The sequence below is a fragment of the Miniopterus natalensis genome, chromosome 3 (genome assembly GCF_054644295.1).
Source record: "Miniopterus natalensis isolate mMinNat1 chromosome 3, mMinNat1.hap1, whole genome shotgun sequence".
NCBI classification, from domain to species: domain Eukaryota; kingdom Metazoa; phylum Chordata; class Mammalia; order Chiroptera; family Miniopteridae; genus Miniopterus; species Miniopterus natalensis.
The window spans coordinates 10153376-10177664 of record NC_142083.1 but is presented as its reverse complement, the minus strand read 5'-3'; the positions used below and the strand labels follow the sequence as shown (position 1 = coordinate 10177664).

The window sequence follows — 24289 nt, the reverse complement described above, 5'->3', positions numbered from 1 at the left end:
ATTACATTTCATTAAACAAGATTAAAGAGAATCAAAGCTGATGTCAGTATATTTCAGACTGTCCCAAGTCAGCAACAGAGTTATGTGACTGTGAAGAACAATATTACAGGCCCAAGAGGCTCGTTAGTCTGCTCTCATTAGCCTCGGGGCCTCAACGCAGGACACACCAACAGGCGCGGAGAATTCCACGTGGGCGGCCAGCTGCAGCTCCTGAAGTCTGTCTACTTGACAGCCCTTTGGGTCCCAGAAGGGCAACAGCTCTGTGTACAGCGAAGTGTGGGCAGGCCCCGGGAAGCGGGCCAGCTGTTGCTACCAGTAAGTGTTTGCTTGCTCTGGAGATGGGTGCAGCTCTCCCTGGATTCCCAGGAGAGTCTGGCTGAAAGGTAATAAAATCCTCACCCAGAGATGACCTCTTTTAGGCCACACTGCAACCTTGGCTCCAAATAGCAATTTCCTAAGGAAAATCCTCACCTTCCTTATAGGGCTCTTTATGTTCCTGGACATGAAACAAGTTTGCAAAGTTAATGCAGCGCGGTTGTCAAGGATTACATGATAGTCTTTTTATATTGCACAAGTAGTTATGACTAAAAAAATTATAAATAGCACCAGGTTTATAGATAAGCATCTGAAAGGAACTAACACTCAGCGAACACTTATATGTGACCTTGGGCTGAAGCCTAAGTTTGGGACAGGAAATTGGAAACATAGCTAGAGTAGTCGCTCCTGATCCATGGGGACGTGTTCTAAGACCCAAAGTAGATGCCTGAAACTGCAGATAGTACTAAACCCTATATATACTGTTTTTTTTCCTATACGTACATACCTGTGATAAAGTTTAATTTATAAATTTAGTCACAGTAAGAGATTTACAGCAATAATAATAAAACAGATCAATTATAATAATATATTGTAATAAAAGTTATATAAATGTGATCTCTCTCAAAATATCTCACTGGACTGGACTCACCCTTCTTGTGATGATGTAAGGTGATACAAGGCTGGCGTGTTGAAATGAAGTGAAGCGAATGACACAGGCATGTGACAAAGGGTTAGGCTACTGTAAGGGCTACTTAAACACAAGCACTCCGATACTGAGACGGTTGATCTGATAACCCAAGTGACTAATAGGCGGGTAGCTCTACAGCCTGGATATGCTGGACAAGGGGTGATTCACGTCCCAGGCAGGATGAAGCAGGATAGTGTGACATTTTATCAAGTTACTCAGAATGTGCAAAATTTAAAATTTATGAACTGTTTATTTCTGGAATTTTCCATTTAATATTTTTGGACTGTGGCTGATCAGGGGTAACTAAACCACGGAAAGCAAAACTGTGGAGAAGGGGGAACACTGTGTTGCATTGTTGAGGTGGTGGGTGCGCTGACGCACATTGAGACAGTGCTTCAAGGGCACTGGCAGCAGGCTGTGGACATGGACGCTTGAGGGCCTTCCCCTGGAAGAATGAGCCTTCGTAGTATCAGCCCAGGGGCCTGTGGTCATTCTCACTCCAAAAGCAGTGTTGCTTTGCCTGGAGAGCAAGAACACTCACCCTTCCTTGTGGTAGGTCAGCGTGTAGTTGGTGGGGAGTCCTCCATCCGGCCCAGGCTTCCACCAGCACGTGAAGGTTTCCTTTTCAGAAGAGCGGCATTTAGAGATCTCAGGTTTCCCAGGAGGTGACTGTCCTAGAAAAAGCCAGAAGCCACTGGAATCAATCTTAAGGTCCATTCAAGCATGTGATCATTCTGCTGGTGACAAAAGCAGTTTTATGGAACCATGCCAGTGATGAGGTCTGGGGGCAAGTAGGCCTGGGGGAGAGAGCTTTGTGGCCACATTGGTGGTGGTGGTGGTGGTGGTGGTGGTGGTGTGTGTGTTTGTGTGCTATGAGATGGAGATACCAGCAACCTAGGATCAAGCGACAAACTGGAGAATTTCAACAGAGTGAGCACCAGGAGTAGGATGGGCTGAAGAGTGTGTGGCCCTTCTATAGTCCCATGGAGTTTATAAAGCTGGTACCCACCTGCCCACAGCATAAAGGTGGCCCTAAAATGAATTCTCCCCCTTTGCTGACATAGGTCTCTCTGGCACTTGTCCACTCTGCTCACTAATCTATATGTTTTTGCCATTTCCACACAATTAACTCAGTCTCTGATCTTTTGTGTTTCATCGTATCGCTGATGCTCCTCCTTCAGCGGCCTCCTTCCCCGTCCCTTCCCCTCTCCTTTCCTTCCTTTCCCCTTCACTTTTCCTTAATTCTGTTCCACGTGGACCTGTGACCCAGTCTCACAGTACATCTCCCCATCGCCCCCGCCCCCTATTTCTGCATCTTGGTTTTTAGTCACTCTCTCTTTTTTTTTTTTACATTTCCCCCTCTCTCCTTGGGTCTTTATGTGGAGAGGGGCAAAGGACTTCCTTGTAATTCTATGGCTTTTGGGGGGGGGGATGGTGGGAAGCTGGGGAGTGGGGTGCTGGTCTCCTGGTTACAGGCCACCACGATTACCTAAGATCTGTGTCCAGGCCCAGCGGGAAGCTGGAAGGTCTGAAAGAGGTGATGTGGAAAACACAGTGTCGAGGGGATGGAATGTTTTCGTTGCCTAATCCCCGAAGTTCTTGGTGAGCTGGCCCCTCTTCTCTTCCGTATCTGTCAGGCCCCTGGGGGAATGTGTGACCCCGAGAGCTTGCCCTGACGCTGGGCAGAGGAGCCCCACCTCGCAGGATTGAACGAATGGTATGACGCGGGGCGCAGGCTGGCCCGAGGACGCCAGGCCGATCGCGTTGCCAGCTGCGCTGCGCTCCAAGCCCCCCAAACGGCCCAGGCCGGCCAGCCTGGGGCCCACTCTGCCAACAGTTGTAACACTGCTCGTCCTCTAGGATAATTTCACAGGCTGAGGCAAGGGTTTTGTTTTTGTTTGGTTTTTATCATGGCTGGGGAGGAGTGTGTGAAGTAGAAAGAAAAGTTTATTTTAAAAGCCCCAAAGCTAGGGGTATTGTTGACACTCTGGGCAATTAACATTTCCCTGTGGACGATACTGATCCCTGCTTTCCTTCTGCTCTCTGAAAGCTCCTCTCTTTCACATTTCACTGGCTGTTAGCAGTACCTCTAGAAACTCAACAGGGGGCTGTAAAGTTGTGAAATTACAGTCAGTCAAATGTTCCTTCCACCCACTGTAGAGGAGACAGTTAAAATGAACGGACTGTCTCGCGACCTCCATAAAGTGCACACAAACACAGGGACAGCCACATAGGCACATTACACACAGGTCTACACACAGGTCCTCACAGAGCTCGCATTAGAAACACACGTGATGCCCCACACAGAAGTACACTCAGGTGCATACTTAGAGAAGTACACACTGGTACACACTCAGAAATATACACATACAGAGAGGTACACACACAGATGGATACTCAGACAGGTACACACAGAGAAGTAGTTGCAATCAGGCACACACGGAGAAGTTAATGTACACACAGGTACGTCCAAAAGTACACACACCCAGAAATGCAAAGGGTAGGCGCACAGGCACACAGTGCAGTGTAGCTGTGAACTTCATCTCCCCCGTTAGCACAGGTAATAGAGTTGGCTGTGCCCCTTTCTCACCATGCAACAACAACCTCTCATATCTCTTTAGTTTCTCAAAGATTTTTCACATACAGTATTTCATTTGAGGTGGAGGAAGCATCACTATCCTCACTTCGAAAATGTGGAAGCCCACAGAGGTTAGGTTATGGGCTCGAGGTCACACAGCTGGTAACTGAACAAAACCCAGACGGAAGCTCTGGTTTCGTGTTTGTCCAGCTGCCTCACTGCACTCCCGGAGTGAGGATGGAAGCCCGAGCACAGTGACAGGCTTTTGCATTAATTTTTAGTGCCAAATACATTGCAAAGCACTTAATAGCAGCCAATGACACTAACACGTTCATTTCTTGTAACTGCATTACAAGAGGGCTGTGATGGACTCTCCGCCTTCTCAGTAAACACCCCAGGGAACTAAAGAGAGCAGGACAGTCTCTTACTTACCGTTCAGAAGATTGGTGTTGAGAAAAAGTAGCAAAATGGCAACCAATGTGGGCGCCACATTTCCCTTCATGTTGGCTCCCTTGTTTCCACAGGAAATCAGAGGTTCACTGGAAGAGAAGGCACCAGGCAACCTTTTTGAAATGACAGTCTGGTCAGACACACGCACCACTTTATTCTGGGTGTTTGCAGAGGATTCTTGCTCCCTGCTTTATGGGAATGACAAACAGGAGGGAAGGAGTGTAGGGAGATGTAACATGGTCCAATGGCTTGGCTCAGAGGCTTCTCTGCGCACATGCTGGGAAATATTCCACCACCAGAGGTCGTCAGATGACAGCCTTCAAGGGCCGCGGCGAGGCAGTCGGCTCCTTTGCACGCACCCCAAGGAAAATTTGCTCTCTTCCACCCAGCAGTCACCTAACGATATATTGCCCATTTTGTGTCACATGGACTGTGTGCCCGACTAGAGAACTGTTCTGGGAGGGCTTTGATCTAGCAGCCAAGAGTAAAGCAGGCTGGGAAGTCGGTACACTCAGTCCAACTCCAACCTGGCCTCACGGATGCTGCAAAGTTAGGGGGCCTCCTCTGGGGGATCAGGCTGAGAAGGTTCTGGAAATCCTGGCTACAGGCATGGCCATGAACTACACAGTGAACTTTGGTGAACTTCCACGTGGTTTCTTTCTCCCCTTCGGAAAAGGTCCATAAACAAGAAATGACAAACCCTATAATAATTCAAGTCCCTTGGGTTTGGAGTGTTAAGTAAGATTTGAACCTGCAGGGTTGAGAGTTTCAAGTATTATTAATATTATTTTTACCCTTGGAACCAGTTTCAAAGCCTCTAAATGTCCTTTTTGTTAGATTTCACGCAACTCTCAGAAAACAACAGATTTGATGAATGAAGCGCAAATACTTGGAAGCACGCGGCGTACAGTTTCCTTTAAATTTTTCCTTTTTTTTTAAATCAAGGGAAGACCATCCAGGGGCAAGGCTGCTCATCTGGGGACGTTTGAAATGACTGTTATTTGATGAGCCCCAAAAAGGCCAGCCTTTGCCCATTCCCCATCTGCCAGTGGGCTTCTTGAAAGCTTTGTCCACCTGCTCTTGCTCTCTCTGAGATGTTCTCAGAGATAAAAGTCTTAGTGACAATAGAGGTTTGGGGCTCACGGGTGTCATCAAGTGACTCTCATATCGGGGCTCTGGGAGGTGGCCAGGACGCTGTTCTGTGGGGACCTTCTAGTCACTCTTCCACTTCCAGATTGTACATTCTAAACTGCCCCATCCATCTAACTCCTCAGGATTGCCTATTGAAATCAAGTTAAAGACTCAATGGGCTTAAAATCATGCCTATTGTGCATGGAACCCTTACTATGGGCTGGTCATTGTACTAAGTATCTGAATTATTTAAATTTCGTTTAGCCCTCACAATAGCCCCAACTGTAACACAGGTTATGACTAGCCCCTTTTAACAGATGAGGAAACTGAAGTACAGAGTGGGTTAGTAAACTTTCAGTCATGTGTCATTTAAAGACAGAAGTCTGGCAAATCTGAGCACATCTGGGAAATCATCTCGATTTGTGGACAGTCTGTGATTGATGGTATATTATTCTCGCTTTGATGGGGGGAGACAACGCAGACAATAGCAACCTACCCAAGGTGGGCAGCACGCCAAGCCTTGAGTGGGCTCGGAGTCAGGAGAACTAGGGCTCAGAGAGTTCACCTCAGCACCCACCCCCCTGGCGCCTGAGCATCTCGAACACTTGACTGCCACTAATCTAGCTCCTGTAGGTCCGGATGGCCTCAGTGGAGTTCTTTGTCCTGGGGATCTGGTGACCTCAGCCGGGCTTGGGGATGGAAATTCCTCCCACTGGCTGAAGAGGTATTATAATATCCTTTTATCGATATTTCCCTGCTCTTTGGGGCATTGCATCAAAGTGCTTGAGAGTGACATACTTTAAACCACACCTTTGGGCGAGGCCAGATGCTATCCAGACTTCTCTACCCAATCAGTGCTCCAAGTGTTTTGCAAAAGAAATGCCTGGATGAGGAGCTGGGTGGGGGCAGAGAAAGCAGATATTGCCATTGCTTATACTTTCTGGTGCCCTGATCCAGGCTCAGAGAAACTCTCCTAGATAAAATTTCCCTATAGAAATACTTTCAGAAAGTATTTTGTGGACTTAGATGAAACCACGTTTGCCAGGATTTCCTAAGACAGCCTGCAGTTTGGTTACTAGCCAATGTGCATTTTCTGATGCCTTGAGACCTCTGTGCTAGGGAATTAGATATGCACATAGTGGTGTCATTATTGTGTTTCAGTAATGATTTCCCAACTCATTCTGCGTCTTGCTCCCCAGCAGGATAAACACTGCTGGGTAAGTAAACGTTCAGAGAGAAAGATAACAAGCCGGTCACTCCTGAGGGAGCTACACTGGATGTTAACCCTGATCGCGTCTTGTGTGTTTTCCCAGCACTTGGCACACCTCCAGCTGTCACTGACCATTTTTTATGGCTGATTGACACTAGGCTGGGGATGAATTTGGTTTTGGCTTTTGTCTCTCTGAGCCAACTCCCCCATTGCCAGCAGGATCTTGATCAAGACCATTTACCCCAATTGGAGCTGGAACACCCAAGAGGCTCTGTAGACTGTTTTTAGTGATGGTTATAGTGGCAAATGGTTTCAAATATTTTGAGTTCATTTAGGAAAAAGTCAGCCCCACACCTCTTCCTGAAGGCAATTATCTTGGCTTCACTCCTCACCAGCTCCCTAGGTGTGACTGTGGTTTGGAAATGGAAGACTTGGAATCAAAGAGCAGGACTGTAGCAAGTCAGCAGCTCCCACACCTTGCCCGCGACCAGCTGCCTGGCTTCCCAGCTCCTGAATCCTTGAACACTCTCCCATCTTTCTGCTCCTCCCACTGTCTTGCTCAAACATGCCTTCCCACCTGTATGTCCCACTGCGGTACAGCCCCACAGAACTCCCTTCTTATCAGTGCTGAGCCTGTTCAGACCCACTTCTTCCAAAAGCTTCCCTTCATTGCTCTCTCCCATTAAGCCAAGCGTCTTCACCCAGGCCAACAGTTGAGAAAGAGAAGTCTGGCAGTTTTGGCCCTGGTAGCTTGCTATTCTGAGAAACAAGAGCCACTCCCCCTGGATGGAAGATCAGGGCCATGGTCCCATAGCCTGTACTGATCCCACTCTCTATGGTATGAAGTGTGTGCAACAGGAGAGGAGGCAGTGTGGCCTCCTGAGAGCACAAAATAACAGATCTGCACTCGAGCCAACCCTAAACCTCAGCCATCTCAGCTATACCATTCTGTGGGACTTGTTCCCAAGACCTGGTATCAGGAGATCCCCACAGTGAGTATAGTCCCTACCTTGTCCTGCCCCATTTGGCCAGATTTTTGAATCATTTCCCCTGACTCTAGAGATGGACCTAGCATGCTTAGCAGGATTCTGAGGACCTCCTTAGCTCTTGCAAACCCAATTCCAATAGACAAGCCTGCCCAATCCAAGATCTGCATTTCTTTAAAGACTGCCATGCGTAAGATATGTACAAATCATAAGTATCGTGCTCAATGAATTATCACCAAGTGAATTTGCTCATGTCACAACCAGGTCAAGAAGGAGAACATGACTAGAATGCCAGAAGTCCCCCTGGTGTCTTCTCCCAATCTCTACCTACCCCTTCCCAGTAGAAACCACTCTTCTGACTTCTAACACTACAGATCTGTTTGGACGACTTTTAGACTTTATATAAATAGAATCATGCAATATGCATTTTTTGAGTGGGTGTGTCTGGCCTCTTTCATTTCACGTTGTATGATTCAGCCTTGTTGTTACATGTCATTTTACAAAATTCATTTTCACTTCATTTCATTCATTTTCATTCATATTGCATCGAATGAAAGACCATAATTTATTTATTCATTCTACTCTTGATGCACATTTGCCAGTTTTTGGCAGACTTTGAGTTTTGCTAAGACTGGTCAAGGCTCAGATCGCAGGGAGGCCCTGCACCCCCCATAGCCACTTTGCACTCCTCCCCTCAGTTCTCTACAGAATAATTAGGATGCTGCCTGCTGTATCTCCTGATGATTAATCCAAATTAAATTTCAAATGTCTTTCTTGTCTTAACAATGCAAAACGTCTCATTTCTTGCAAACAAATTACAAATACATCCTCCTATTGTTTTCAATGTTAGGGACTGTGTGAGGTGCTTCCTTGGGGCCTGCTGGGTTGGGGTCCTCAGCCCACTGGGTCCCCTTACCTGCCGCTCCGCCTGGGTTAGATGGTCTGAGGCTGGACTAACAGGGAGAGAACCCCACATGCACCCTGAGATTTCCAGGAGTCTGGCTTGTCTTTCCAATAGACAATGCCAACATTTAGCCTGGAAAGCAGAGGACATAATGTGCTCAGAGTGGGGCGAGCAGGAGGAGGGTTAGTGATTTCGCACCAGGGGACGAGATTTAGGCCTTTGTACAAACTCTGCCAAAGTCAATGGCCAACGACTTCTGGAATAAATAAGTGAATCGATGAAACCCTAACGGTGAAAAAGCAGAACAAGATTCTGAGACATGGGATGAAACTTCACTCAGGAGGATGCACCCTAAGCTAGCATTAGCGAATGTTAGACTTGGAGCCAGCTTAGTATTGTGTCTTTGGCAGGGGAACTGGAGAGTTTCAAGGAGAGTATGGCAATTGCTCTTTGTGACAGACATTGAAAGTTGGGGATGGGGTGCTAAGAGAACCCTGGTCCAGGGTGGGAGACAACAGTTCTAGCTCTTCCTAGATGGGTGCAATGCATGTGCCCATAGCAATGCAGTGTTTCTGTCCATCGCCAGACCACGTGTTCACACATTTGTGAACTTCCACAGCAGTTCCCTTGCTCATATGATTATCCATTATTATTATTGTTTATCACTGCAATTATCAAGTTTGCACTTTATTGATTCCCAATAAGGTTTCCATCTTGTTCCTTGTTTTGAGACAGCCTTTGATAGGAAAATTCTGGAACTTCCTACAAGGGGATCCCTTTTACATAAAAGGACCATCACATTAGAGCCTAGCAGTTGAGTCAGAACATCACGGCTGTGTGAAAGTGATCAGAAATAGTATAAAGGCTGGTGTAGATGCCCATCTTGATTCCAGAGCCCCTCTCCCCCTCCTCTCCTGCGAACCCGAAGTAACACCACGGGAGAACTTCTGGAAGACTGCTCTGTGGAGACACATCCTAGGGGAGGGAGTGTGCTGTGCGTGGTGATGGCTGCATGCTATGAGAGGCCACGATTAGCAGAGAGAGCATTTGTCCAGACTGGAGCTGACTCAGGATTGGTTCCACATATGGGGATTACAATGGAAAGATCTCCTGGGTCCCAATGGAATTGGGGTAAATCGCCACCCTGTGACTTATGCACCTTTGCACTAGAGTCACTTTAATAAAACAACGCTGAGTGCTTCCCCATGGCTGGAAGCATCACTCAAAATCTGATTATACCAATCCCAGCAGCATTTTTGATCTGATGCAGGCTGATTTTTGTTCAGCCTGCTTGGCTTGGAGGCAAGAATAGGACCTGGGGGAGTTACAATTCTCGCTGCCAGGGTATACTTTGGACAGATGGTAGAAAAAATGCACGTTGGCCTGATTTTCAGAGAAATGAGCCCCTCATGAGATCATCGATCAATAATAATTAAAATACACCTGGAAATTGTAGGTTATGTTCTGTAGTTTATAAAGCTGTTGTTTTGCTCCATGGTTTTCAGAGCTGGACCCATGGGCACATGGGCACTTAAAAAGCCCTCCAGATGATTCCAGCGGTATAGCAGTAAGACAGGCTGGCATGATGTTACCTAATGGATAATGTCGCTGCTGGGAGGCTCCATCTGACAGGTGGGGAAACAGGTTCAGAGAGGTAACCAGCTCTGTCCGCCATCACACAGTGCAGGTGGCACAACAGAGGGAGTTCAGTCTTTAGACTCTGAGTCCTGCCTCAAATTAGCACCAACATCAAAGATAAAATGGGAAACTTTTTTATTGACATGGTGGTTGAAAGTTTATAAAGCACTTTCATATCATTATCACATTTTATTCTTATAATAATGTTGTGAGTGGGCAGGAAAGCTACTATTGTTGTTGTTACTATTACTACTATATCATTGCTCTCATTTCAAAGATGAGGAAACTGGAGCTCAAAGGGTTTTACACTTTGTCATTTACTCATAGCGCACTAATTCTATTAGCTCTGTCTGATTTCACATCTGGCTCACTTTCCTGTCACACAAAACATGCTTGGCCTCCTCTCAGGTGCACGGGCATGCAGATGTCAATCACACCAGTACAGATCCTCTCTCCCCACAACCCAGAACAATGGGAACAACTGCCACCCACGGCCCCTGCATGTTCTCAATCAGAAAAAAATCACCTGGCCGTTTAAAAAGAAGATTGTGGTTGTATCCCCTCCTGTCCCACAGGAGATCCTTTATTAGAATTGGGAGTGGCGGCAGCCAAGTGAGAGAGGAGAGAGAGGAGCAGGGGCCAACCACAAGATCGACCTGAGTGACGTCAGGGGAGAGGGTGGCCCGAGCCAGGCATAAGTGATAAGTAATCTTTTATTTGTTTATTTGTAGGTCTCGCTGGGATGGCTAAATCTGCTTGGGCATTCATTTATTCATTCATCAAATATTTATATCCCTCACCCCTTTCAGGCCTTTGCTCAAATGTCACCAGATCGGCATGCCTTCATTGACTACCATCTTCAAATTCAACCTGCCTCCAGCACCGCTCCACATTCCTCATTCCCCTGCCCCACTTGACTGCTCTCCGCAGCAACTGCCGTCATCTGACCTATGATACCTCTCTTATTTATTTGTTGATGGTGTATCTCCTTCCACTAGACTGTAAGGTCCACGAGAGAAGGGATGATGCAGGACTGTGCCAAGGGCAGTGACCTATATCCTAATGATCTCACAATGTTCACTTTGATGTACGTTTTGAGAAACATGCTTGTCATGTCTTAATGATATGTCTGCCCCTTCCAGAGGCTGTTGGTTTCCTTGCTCCCCTAAAATCACAGCATATCAGCAACCAGCTAGTCAACAGTGCTAGAATCTTCCTATTGTTCTTCCTTCTCAGAGTGTTTAAGAAGAGGGATATTGGAGCCAGATTATCCGGGTTGGAATCCTGTTTTTGCCACTTACTAGATATGTAATCACAAATTACTTAACTTCTCTGTGCCTTAGTTTCCTCATCTGTAAAACGGGAATAATGCTAGGACCAACCTCACAGAGCTATGATGAGAGCTTCATGAGTTAGTATTTGCAATGAACTTAAAACAGTGCCCATCCTATGGTGAGGCCTATACAAATGTTCACTAAAATCCCTCCATTTCCCCTTTGTTGACTGCTTCTCCCTCCTAACTTTCTCTAACCCAAGAGCTTTCCACAGCAGGAGAGAGGTAAAGTAGCTTCCTCACAATGGGAAATGTTGCAATTAGAGTTTCAGTGGAGGAGGTGGGGGTGTGAGCAGACTGGATTACTGTCCCCAACTATTTGCTCCCCGCCAGTCATAATACGGCATAACCCCATCCATTGTCATTGGACATACTCATGCATCCTGTGGAGGAGTACACTTCCTACCTCAATGGCTTTGGACTTGGCTGAGTGAAAGTTTTGGCCAATAGAATAGAAATGGTTATGATTGTTTTTTGCTGTGTCCAACCAGAAGCCTTAAACACAGCTGCATGGTTTGGCTGAGGCTTTCTTATTCCTGTTCTCCACATGCCCGCAGGAGGTGCCAGATAGTGGCTACTCCCTCAGTCTGGGTTCTAACATGAGAACACAGGTGGGACCCAGATGAGCCCAGCCAATATTAGCAGGACCACAGCCAACCTGCAGCTGACTCACCATCTTTACATAAAGTGAGCAAAGAGTAAATGTTGTAAGCCACTGAGACAGCACTGTTACCACTGCACAACCGACTCATACAAAGCAAGAGCAGTAGGAAGAGAACACATATTTTGCAAGACTGCTCAGACAAGATCATGTTTTCACAGAGGGCTCTCTGTGTGTGTTATATGTATGTGTGTGTGAATATGTTGTCATTCATGTAAACCACCAAAGAACTTTACTTTGCCATAAAGAAATCAGTATTGTATTGGTAACAACCTTGTCTACTATGCATATTTTAATTTCTAGAAACTTGGGCTTGGCAAATAAGAAGGGAAGTTAAAATTGAAATAAAAAATAAATTATTGGCCTATTGGCATTGCCCCATCTGGCTCCCTGATTATTTCTTTCAGGAGGAAACGAAGAGCAGGTGTTCTAGAATCATGGCAATTTGGAAATGAAGAAAGTCAAAAGATTTGAGAGAATTCTGATCCAACCTCTTACTTTTACTTTTATAAACTTTTAGTTTATATGGGTAAACAGAGGCCTGGGAAGATGAAGTGCCTCCTGGGAGAATCTTTAGAGCACTGAGACTGGGCTGTGTGCACATTAGAGACGACTGATAAGTCCATGAAGAAATTCTCAAGTATGTGTCAAAAGCGTTTTTCCTCTGGGATTACTGATTTTTTCCACCATCTCAGCTGAAACCCTGGGAGACCATTCACAAGAGTAGTAATCACTTTTGGTACCTATCAGAATTGTTCCCCTTTTCTTTCTGGGCACACAAAATTCACCTTGTTGAGTCCACTGTAGCTAGATGAGGTCCGGTGACTGAGTTGTGGCTTCTGAAAGTGTGCAGAAATGATGTACTTCTAGTCTAGTCCTGGTCTTTAAAACCTCTCACACATCTCATTCCCTCTCTCTCTGACTCATTACTGGCCAGAAGCAGATGAAAGTGAGGACTTCAAGGTCCCAAGGGCTTAGTACAGCCAATAGATGGAAGGATCACCGGTCCCCTGCTGATGCTACTGCACTGTCACATGGGTGAGAAATAAAGCTTTGGTTGCTAAGCTTCTGAGATATAGAGAGGCTGGTCTGTATAATGGCTAGCCCTAGCCTGACCAATCCAGGGACAATCCAGAGACAGTTTAGTTTATATGATAACAAGTATATGGAACCAAGTAAAAGAGCTGTGAATAGGAGGGAAACCTGTGACACCTGGCCTGCTGCCAGTGTTCCATCTTGAATACCATCACTGAAATCTCAGAGTGACCTCTGTCCTGCTTCCTCTACATATTCAGCCCCTACACACTGTCACATTTGTGTATGTCCATAGGTGTTCAACAACACCTGTTGAATGACTGACTGAATATTTTTATAAGGCTATATATAAAACACATTATTCTGACTCACAGATCTACTGAAAAAGCACCTGACCTTGAGCTCTGCACTCTGCAACACATACTTCCCATTAATCAATAGGTCCTCCATATTACTGAGGATATGTTCTCAGACCATACTGATTTCCCCAATAAAGCTGTTCATATGCATTAATTTAAACTCAGGGACAGATGGTGACAAAGCCAACTGAGATGTGGTTGCTGGATAAATGAACTTTGAATAATGATACATTTCTGTATCCAAAAGTAAGACAACTGCACTTAGGAAAATATGACATGATATGCTTAACATCTTAAAAGGCAAGGGCTATGGCTATTCTCAATTATAAAAAGATCTCTCTCTAGATTTCTTCATAAGTCCACCATCCCATCTGTGAGCATCAATAAAGATGTACAACAGTTGCCAGGCTTCCTGTGCCAGTGTATTGGTACATGGAAGTAGAGTGGGCCTAAGCAAATGTTTGTACGTTTGGCCTCCATGACATTGGCCTGTAAGAACCTAGTCAGTCACTGTTGACTACTGCTTTACAATAATAACATCACCTCTTTGTACAACATATAACTGATGTTATGTCTTCCAGACAACCCTCTCTGAGACCACAGAAAGAAAACCAAAGATTAAGAAGTCATCATCCAAAAGGTTAATTTTTTCTTATCTTTGTAAACACTCTTGAAAGATTACCCATAATAATTTCCCATCCTTAGCCTGGTAGATAGCCTATTGTCACATTCCCATGTCTCTCAACTCAGCTTTAGAGACAGAAATTAATTTTAATATTACCACAAAACAATATGATTTGGAAGATGAGCTTGTTGCTTTGCTGGTACCTGCAGTTCTGTTAATTGTCAATTTATTTACAAGTCAAAATACAAATAGCTTGGGATGCTTTTCATGGGTGTGCCTAAGCAGGGGAGCTAATCCACACCTGGATTTCTGGAGTGCATTTCTGAACGTCCTTGATTGTCTAAGAAACCTCATTTCAATCTCCACCTTTTCTTTAAAGCTCTGTGTATGTGCCAAGCACATGGAGCCCAAGTGGACCCAGTGGGTCAGTATGGGAAGAGCAGCAGGTAGTGCTGACTTTAAGCTCCTGTGCAGACCAGGAGAGGTCTTGCTTAATAGAAGTCTCCTGAGCACAGAGTAGCACTTACACGCTACAGAATGAAGGATGAGTAACCCAGGTGTGCCAGCCTCCAACACGCAGCCTAGTTCTCACTGTCTGTCCATCTGGAAGTGACACACAGCCTTTCATCACTTCATGTGCTAACAAGGGCACGGATCTTGTGGGTAGGCAGGTAGCCCATTTCACAGCAGACCTCTGCTAGGCATCTCTGTCATTCCCTCCAAAGTTCCTCTCCCTGTCCAGTTGCCATATCTTGCCCCTCTATCTTCCTTCTACACCCTTCTAAAGTCCCATCTACAACTCCAAGCAATTCTGCTCCCAGACCCAGCCTGCATATCTCACTGACTAAAAATGCCAGGGCAATTGCTAGAGAAATTATAACCATCTAGTGTTCCCCAAAGTATACCTCATGGAGGACCTAGCTTTCCCACCATGTGGCATGTTGAAGTCTTTATACCCCCCCCAGAAAAGGCTCCTTTTCTGTGTATGTATATAGCTGCAAGAAAAATGTGATTTCTCAATATTGTTTCAGAAGCAATAAGATTGGCACATGGCCATCCAACCAATAGCCCAGCTGCCTCCTCATTCTCAGTTTCCACTTTCCTTCCTTCAGGCAGGGGCTCCCTTGGGTATCTTCACCATGGGGGATGCCCAGCCTACAGGGTACCCAGGATATGACCCTATCTTAGAACTGATAATGATTCCTGATGTATCTCTTTCTCTCCGCACCCTTCCAGGCTGGAAGTTTATTGATTACTTTTCTCTCCTGTATTCCTCATACTTAATACAAAGCGCAATGCATAGAAGGTGCTCAATAAATGGTTTTGAATAAGTGAAATTTACTGGGTGTCAGTTGCATTTAGAGGGAAGTTGTTAATGACATTATTTTCTAAAAGGCTGCTAATCATTGGAATATGTGGTTGAGAGAGGTAATGCTGGTTTGCCTTGTGTGGTTTAAAAATAGGTAATAATGCCAATGTGTGTTTTAATAGAATTTTCAATTTTCAAAGTATTTATAGAGAAAATATTTTATTTTTGTCCCAACCCTGTGCGATTTCAAGATGGTATCACTAAGTTTGCAAATACTTCCTGCTGCTCAGTGGTAGAGATGGGACTGGCACCTTGCCTCTGAGTGTAAATTAGTATAATCTTTCTAGAGGTAATATTTATCAAAAGCCTGAAAACTGTAGATCCACTTTGAATTGCAAAATACACTTCTAAAAACCTATTCCAAATGAAGAGATGTGTGCAAAAAACAATCTGTACAAAAAGAATCCCCCAGTGCTATTTATAAAAAGAGAAAATTGAAAAAAAGAAAAAGAAATCAAATCATAAAGGATTATCAAACTAGATCATTGAATGGGCATACAATGAAATATTATTTAATCTTTAAAATAATATAATAAAAATTTTAATGATATGGAAACATCTGAAAAGGAAAAAGAAAACTGGGTATAGAAAATAGAAATGTTTGACCTCTTTTCTAATATATATTTCCCCACATGCTCACAGAAGAAAGACTGGGAATATGTATATATATGTGTGTGTATATATATATGTGTGTGTGTGTGTATATATATATATATATATATATGCTGATATATTAGCAGTGGTTATCTCTGGGAGGATGATTTCAAAATAAAAATCATTACTTTTTAAATAAAATAAAATATTATTAAAATACCTAAACAACATAAAAAGTCATTACTTTTATACTTGAGGGGGAAAATCTCCATAGAAATGTTATCATCCAAAAACAATCTCCTAATGAAGACCTGCCATTTCATGGGGTAAATACACGGAAAAGGTCCCCACTTGTGTGGAGTAGAGAAACTGCTTGTTTGTGCTGTAGCAGATTTTCAGTAGCTGCTGACAGCCAGCCTCCCTGCATCAATTAATACGTGTGGCTGAGCGTGCACTCAGCCTCTCAGGGACGAAGAGTGATCTCGACAGTTCGTGATGTCCCACAGCCTGCTCATTTGTTTTTAGGAATTCCCTCCATTTCTCCGAATTCCATTACTGTGTTCATCTTAGGGTTATTTAAAATACCGAGGGACAACTAGCCATGATTTGTCATTAATCTTCTGACAAGTGTATGAAAGGCAATTTCACGGAACAACTCTCTTTTTAAGAATTCAGAGAAGGGTGGGGTCATCTCATTTAAAAAGAGTTTAGGAAGTTCGTAGGGTTCTCTGAGAAGCGGGGCACTTGTTTCACTCTGGCCACTCAGCTCCATTCACCCACTGTATGCAAACGAGAAGACCTGGAGGTTCTGAGGGAGGTGGGCCGAGGGGAAGCAGGTGGACTCAGAAGTCACAGCGTCTGTGCTATGTCTTGAAGCCACTTCCAGTCCCCAAGTCCCTCCCTCCCCTTGCTTTGCTGCATCTCGTACCAGCACATTCTGTCTCTACCGGATTTAATCAGCGCCCTTCCTCACTCATGTACAGTATGTTCTTTCCAACTTGTTTCTTTGCTCAAAACTTCTGGGCTAAGTATCCAGCCAGATAATTACTTGACTCTCTTACTGGCTTATATTCACTGTATTTTCTTCTTTCCCTTTTACTTGGCTTCCCTCAGAAGCTTTCTCTTAGCAGAAAAGCCACCTGTCCATTAAAAAATGTAATGGCCAGTGTCCTTAGTTGGGCTGGGTCTGGGGATGGAGGAATAAATACTCCCAGTGCAGACTCACTGAGTGACAACAGGGAGGAAGAAGGAAAACCTGGATTCATCCCTTTTTAATGCAAAAGCCAGGGTTGGCTTAGTTTGGTGACTGGAAAACCCATCCATCCATCCATCCATCCATCCATCCATCCATCCATCCATCCATCCATCCATCCATCCATTTAAAACAAATGTCCACTGAGCATCTATGATGCACCAGGCCTGGGCAGGGTCCTGAGAATACAGTGTTGTGCTAAAAACCCCTCCTAGTGTTTAGTCTGAGGGAGAAGAGAGCAGCTAGTAAGACACATTAAATGACGCAAGTATTAAGAAGGAGCTCTGCAGGTGCTTTGAGAGCCAACAGCAGGCAGATCTGACCTGGCCAAGGAGGTGGGGCTTCCTTGACAGGCTGCCCCGGAGATGAGGAGAGGAAAGCCCCTCTCTCTCTATTCACAGCCCTGTGTCTAACTGAGTGTGGCAGACACTGCTGGTGGCTTCCTCAACAACCACATTCCCATCTGTGTTGGCCTGGGGAGGGGGCGGGAGCCGGGTGGAGGGTGTCAGTGGGAGGGAAAAAGGGGACATCTGTAATACTTTCAACAATATACATTTTTTAAAAATGGGCAAAGCAAAAAAACAAGATCATGGGTCTAGAGTTTTAGACTCACTTCAAAGCACACTCTATGGATGGGCACATCCTCCCCAGTGCCTGGGGCTGCTTCTAGGTTCCTCCCAGCCTCTTGCTGTCTGGGGAGAGTTGAGGTCACAAATGTGCAAATAAGAGCCTGGGAAGTAGAGGTGGGAGGGGCTGGAGAGGGGAGAGTTGGAATGGGAAGAGCCCAAAGGATGCTGATCTCTTACAAAAGAAGCTGGCATGCTAGTCAGAGTGGCGCTCTGATCCACCCTAGAGAGGACTGCCAGGGACAGGTCGTTAGGGAGTAATTGTTACCACTGGTACACGATTGAAGGACTAACAGTTCAGTCACAGAGCCCAGAAATCAGACTGAAAGCCACAGAATAGACTGTGGCACTTGGGCAGAGTCTCAGACAGAAATTCTATTTCTACTCTTAATTCTAATCTCCCCTAATTTGGGGGATTTTTCTTCTTCTGAATTCTTTTATGAACACTGCTTTCTAGATGTTCTTTTCACCCCAGTACTGAGCTGCGTTTCTGTCTCTCTTGGATGGCCATGCAACTGCTCTCAGGTCCTCGCTTGTGTTTTCACAGATACCCACTGGCATCAGACCCAGCCTAGCAAACCAAACACCAGGTTGGGTAAAGAGTGGAGGATAATGGGGGGGTGCTGGATGCTGGGAAAGGAGATCAACTAGGGCACAAGAGGCCCAGGTGGAGATGAGCAGAAAGAGCAGATACCAACCTTGGAGCTTCGGGATTTACTCTTGGGGCTTCCAGTTAGCCTGCTGGTAGCGTGGGTAAGTCACCTCTCCCTCTCTTCACTCTGATGAAAAGAAGGAGGGATTTCTAGTTAAGCCACTGCCTAGAATGCATGCCTATTTGTTTAAAAAACCATCAAATTTTATAAAATAAATTGGAGACTAATTCTCAAATCTTTTGTGCAATACTGTGGTCTATAAATAAGTATGCACACAAAGGAAAAATAGCAGCCAAATCCCTCCGGTGCCTTGCAACACAGTTCAGACTACATGGTGCTTCTCTGGATCTCTTCAACCTCACAAAGGGAAGGGCTGGTCCAGGATTCAATGTTACCCTGTTCTCTCCTGTTTGTCTTTCCTTCAACAAATCTCATGATTCACGTGGCATCGAGGGGCAGAAGCCCAGAATGGAGAAGGAAACTCAGAGAAGCCAGCTGGGTTGATTTACCGGTTGCAATGTTGCCAATACTCCTGGGCAGGGCTATTAGGCTGCAGGGTCCAGCTGAGCCAAAGCTTTTTGATCTCCCCACTTTTCCCCTGGGGGAGACATTGGCAACGTCTGGAAACATTTTGTTGTCACCACTAGGAGGGAAACTTTGTCGTCTGTGGGACCCTGGGCAGTATCTGAAGACATCGTTGGTTGTTACAAGTTGGGTGGGTTAGTGTCCTACTGACATTTAGTGGGTAGAGACCAGAGATGCTGCTAAACATCCTACAACGCACAGTACAGTCCCTAGCACAAAGCATGATCTGGCCCAGAATGTCAACAGTGCTGAAGATGAGAAAATCTGACCCAGAGGGAAAGCTCAGGCTTGGTTCTTGACACTGAAGTGTACGATAGCCCTCGAAGGGCTATCACTTTCCAATGTTGGAAGACTGGAAAATACCCTGTGGTGGCCTCAGGAAATCTTAGCATAATTTTGGCTAGAATTCTCTTTTGATCAATGGCCTAGTCAGTTTCATATCTCCATGAGTCCATAAGTTCCTCTGAAAAAGAGGGAGTGCACCCTCAAGGTTGTATGTGTTACACATGTCAAGTTGGTCTGGGGGCATCTAAATCCCATTTCACTGTAGTATATACGGAGGAAAGCCCTGAGGCTCAGTTTCTCCAACTGCAAAATAGAGTCATAACACATCACGACCTATTTGTCAGCTGGGCCTAGCATCCTAGGAAGGCGGGATAGAGACATGGTGTGCGAGCTGGTATGAAGGGGGAATGTGTGAGTTAAGTACTTCTCTGCCAAGTCCAGCTCCGCAATGGCCGTCGGATGTTGTAGGTGGGGAGAGGAGACCAACAGCTTGTGAGAGTCCAGCCAGCAGACTGTGACTGGGGCTCAGTGGGTCTTAGGGCTATAGAGTGTTTTCCTTGCCGATGGTTGGCGGGAAAGATTCAAAGCCCATCATAGATGAGTCTTTCCATAAGGTCTGTCAATGGGTCAGGAGGGAAGGGACATGCAGTGGCAACAATATTAGGAAGATGAAGGGGGCCCAGAAAGCTATGGCAAGAATTCATGTAGAACTGCTTAGGAAAATATAAACAAACATAGTATTTCTTTTTCTAATTTAAGAAATAACACAGTCATTGTTGAGAGTCTCTCAAGTACAGAAAAATATAAAGAGAAAATAAAAAAATCTCCCATAATTGCACTACTCAGTGATATCAGCTATTAATAGTTTGGTATTTTCTTTGAGAAAAGCAGAGAAGGGTTTTCTGAGCAGGGCGGGCTGGGGAGATTGAAAGGGTCTTTGAGAAGAGCAAAAGGCAACAGTGTGGACATTGACTGGGCTGGAATTCTCTCTGGGAGCCACCAGAGTGGAGCCTCTGCCCTAGCCCGGATGAAAGTGACATCAGTGTGACAGAGGGGCATGTGATCGAGTTCCCCTTACCTCCTGGCTCATGTGCAAAGCATCCTCAGCGTTAACCTCCATGAAGATGAGAGTTCTTGTAGCTGAAAGAGGAAATGATTCACTTTAACTCAAAGATGACAAAAAGATGGGAGATGCCATTTCTGACTCAACTTGCAGCCCCAGTGTGACTGAAATCACTGCACTTTGGTGACAGACATGACAGTGCTGGGGTTTGGGGGTTACTTTCCTGGCAACTTCATTATGAAGTAATTTCAAACTTATAGAAAAGTTGCAAAAAAAGTAAAAAAATATTCCCATCTACTCTCCACCCAGATACCCTAATTGTTAATATTTTGCCACACTTATCATTCTTTTTCTTCCCTGTATACACAAATTATTATTTTTTCTGAATCATTTGGGAATGATACTTAAGTATTTCAGCATGTTTTCTTAAGAACATGCTGAACTTAGTGCCAAATTTCATCTTGCACTTTGCACGCAAAAACAAACAATCTTAACTAGAGGAGCAAGCCCCACAATGGTTTCAAATAATTTCTATGTCTTCAAAATCCGGAATCCTCAAGATTATATCCCTCCAAGAACTGAGTGCTGAATATTTTCTATATTCACTTGAGCTGATTCAGCTGATGGAGGAAGTGACAGGCTACCAGGGACTTCGTGTTGAGAATGTGTCTCTCGCACACCCCGCTCTCCCAACAGTCCCGCCACCGGCATAATGAATGGAGGGCCCAGATATCTTTGCAATAAAAGCCTGTGAGATGATGAGGGTCATTTGAGCATAAAACGGTCAGCCACAAGGCACTTGGTAATGAGGTGTCTGTTGAACCCGGAGCTTGTAACACAAATGTCTGGGGCAGCTTTCTGAGAAGCCAGCAATTTTTTTCTGTAGAATGCAGAGATGCTGAATTTTTCATTTTAAAAACTCTGAACATCCCAGAATGTACTTTAGATTCTGAGAATCCTTTCAGGGCTTAACACCCTCTCTTTGATAATGTGGAGTTTCGTTCAGAACAACTCCTGCTCTGCTCTGTTACTTCCTAAATAAAATCCAGGCTCTTTTTATGTTCTTGCGGGATACCAGAGGGGTCAGCGGAGTCTGGGGCAGGATGCAGAGGGAGGGGCACAGGACGAGGGCTGCACTGGGGGTGGGAGTCCGGAAGGCAGAGCAGCAGCGAGAGCTCTGGGGCAGGAGTCCATAAAAGAGATCGGGGCGCTTCCACTCATTTCTGCAGTTCAACAAACATTTACTGAACGACAAGCCTTGGGCTCACTTGGTTCATTCATCTGTCCTTTGGCATTTAAAAAATGCCCGGCACGCCACTTAGCTCCTGTCATTCTCTGTCTCAAATTCAGCGCCTGCTCTTGGTCCTGCTCTGTGCCGGGGGGCTGCTGTGGCTCTCCGGCCCTCTAGCTTTGAGCTGGGGTCCAGCCGCGGCTCTGGAGGATGGGAGGCGAGCACGTCAGGTGACTGCTGCCTTTGCTCCCTGCCCTCCTCGGGGCTTAGTTCCGACAGTGGTTGTGTCTCCATCCACAGCTCCAGCTGGGCAGGCCCCCTTCCATGGCTCCAGCTATCACTGGGTGTGAGCAAAATCTCTCTCTTCCCATTCCCCTTTATGAAGAGATGGAGGTGACCAAATCCCTCATCAGTTATCTCAACCCTGTCCACAGGTATGTAAATGGCCTCTTTATTATATTCTCTTAAAAATCCTAGCTGAATCTGGCACGATTCCTCTCTGATCCGACAATACAGCCCTTGACTATGTGCAGAATTGTGTCCTGACTACTCTGGACGGGCTGCAGGGATGTCCAGCTTCGTACATAGTTTCCAACATCAGGCACCACCACTACAGGGTGGGGAGGTGTAATTTAACAGAAGCTCCACGGGAAAAGCTCTCTCAGAGACTCATTCCTTTATACATTCAAGTATTATGTGTCAGTTAAAGGCCAACCTGATCACTGGCCTTGTAACAGTGGAACCAACTCAAACTGGCACTATCCTGTTTCTTACAAGATACCGATCTGTTTTTCAGAGACAACAGAGCAAAACTGCGTCACGCAGCCAAAGCACGTGCGGAGGACAGAACACTGTCGATTACACTCAGAACCAAACTTTCTCCCTGCCATGGAGGCAAAGGACAGGGCCAAGACCGGAACCGGAATGCTGGAACCCTTCCAGAAGCGAAGGGTCCAGGAAGATCTGTGCTGAAGCCCCTTACCACATCTTACTATAAATGGTCAAATGCTATAACCCCTCCAATGGAAACCTGCCCTGCCAGCGCTTCTGGACACCAGCCTATTCCTCCTAACCCCTTGAAAGTTGCCCCAAATCCTTGATCAGAGACACAGATTTGAGTCTTGCCTCCTGTCTCTTCTCTGATCGACTTCGCAATGAAGCTTTTTCCTTTCTCAAAAGCCGGTGCCATACTATTGGCTTCTATGCACATTGGGCAGCCACATCATTGGAAGTATGGTGTCCAGAACAAGGAAGGTGATAGTGCTACTCCATTCCACCTCCATTAGCTCCCACTTAGAGTTCTAGGCTCAGATCTGAGCTTCCCACTTAAGGAGAAGGCATGCTAATTGTCTTTGAGTGTTTCAAGGTCTGCCACGTAGAGCAGAGGTCAAAAACAATTCTTCAGGGATCAAGGAGTAAATATTTTCAACTTTGTGGTCCATAAGTTCTCTGTTCCATCTGCCCTGTTATTGTACAAAAGCAGCCACAAACAATATACAAATGAGGTTTGACTGTGTTCCAATAAACTTTATTTACAAAAATAAATGGTGGACTAGATTTGGCCTGCAGGCCTTACCTTGCTGACCTCTGATAACACAGAGCAGGAATGGATTTATTCTGGGTGTGTTTAGAAGGCAGAAGTTGGATCAATGTGTAGAAATCATAGGGAGGTAGATTTGTCCTAATTTTAAAGAAGATCTTTCTAACGGTGATTACTGTTCTCAAGCAGAATGAGCTGTTTCATGAGGCAGCGGGTTTCTTGTCATCAAAAGGGTTCAAAGAGAAACTGAGTGTTGTAGAATAATTTTCTGCAAAGCATGGGGAGTAAATCAGATGATGTGGGAGGTAACAATGCCTCATATTTATGTGTACTAAGCAAGTACTACAAACACAGTAAGTCCCCTGGAGTTTATGTTCCTAGAGGGAAGGGTCTGTGTCATATCTATCGTATGTGCCCACCCCTGAAAGCCTAGTATAGTGTTTTAAGCATGATGGGTGTGACCAATACGTATATGTTTTTTTCAACTTGGCTCTTTAAGTAAAATCTCACTGACAGATTAACTAAACTAATTTGTCTTTAGTGCAATCATCACTACTAGTCATATTAAATTAGTTCAATTACCTCTAATAAGCTTCAATATTTGGGGATATTCACTGAAAAGAATAGACACAACTGTCAACATTGATCAAGTTCTGAAAATATGCCAGCTACTGTGCTATTAACTTTTATATGCAATATCTTATTTAACTCTCCCCCCTAAGCCTATGAGGTAAGTACTATTATCCCCATTTTATTGCTGAAGAAGTTGAAATTCAGAGAAGTCTCATAGCTGGGAAGTGGCATAACCAAAACTGGAACTGGGATTTCTTCATGCCAAAGGCTGTGGTCCAACCACAGCTCTATCCTGCTTTTCATTCATTCCTTCGTTCATTCATTCATCCATTCATTCAGGATTCAACAAACACTGATTGGCTGCCTGCTACTTGCCAAATACCGTTTTAGGTGCTATGAGTATGAGCAGTTCAAGTCCATGCCCTGAAGGAACTTGCGTTCTGGATGGGGTAGGGAGGGTAGATATACCGCCAACATTGAGAAGACGTCGAATGGCAATGCATCAGAAGACACAGAGATTAAAAAGATAATAAATATCTCTTGTCCACACCAGAACTTCAGGCATAATCTTAATTGATGAACTTACCAAAGCTCCTTCTTGT

General features: G+C 45.1%; 1 protein-coding gene across 1 annotated transcript in view; it reads right to left on the bottom strand.

Annotated features, from left to right (window-relative positions):
* PRLR (prolactin receptor) overlaps positions 1-24289 on the bottom strand; it is a 132884-nt gene that overhangs the window by 13808 nt on the left and 94787 nt on the right. The window contains exons 2-5 of the mRNA XM_087815307.1: positions 20359-20420; positions 18456-18536; positions 4017-4123; positions 1548-1680 (exon numbers count right to left, since the gene is read on the bottom strand). Of these exons, the coding sequence (XP_087671433.1) occupies positions 1548-1680; positions 4017-4086 (203 nt within the window). The 5' untranslated portion in view covers positions 4087-4123; positions 18456-18536; positions 20359-20420. The remainder of the gene's footprint in view (positions 1-1547; positions 1681-4016; positions 4124-18455; positions 18537-20358; positions 20421-24289) is intronic.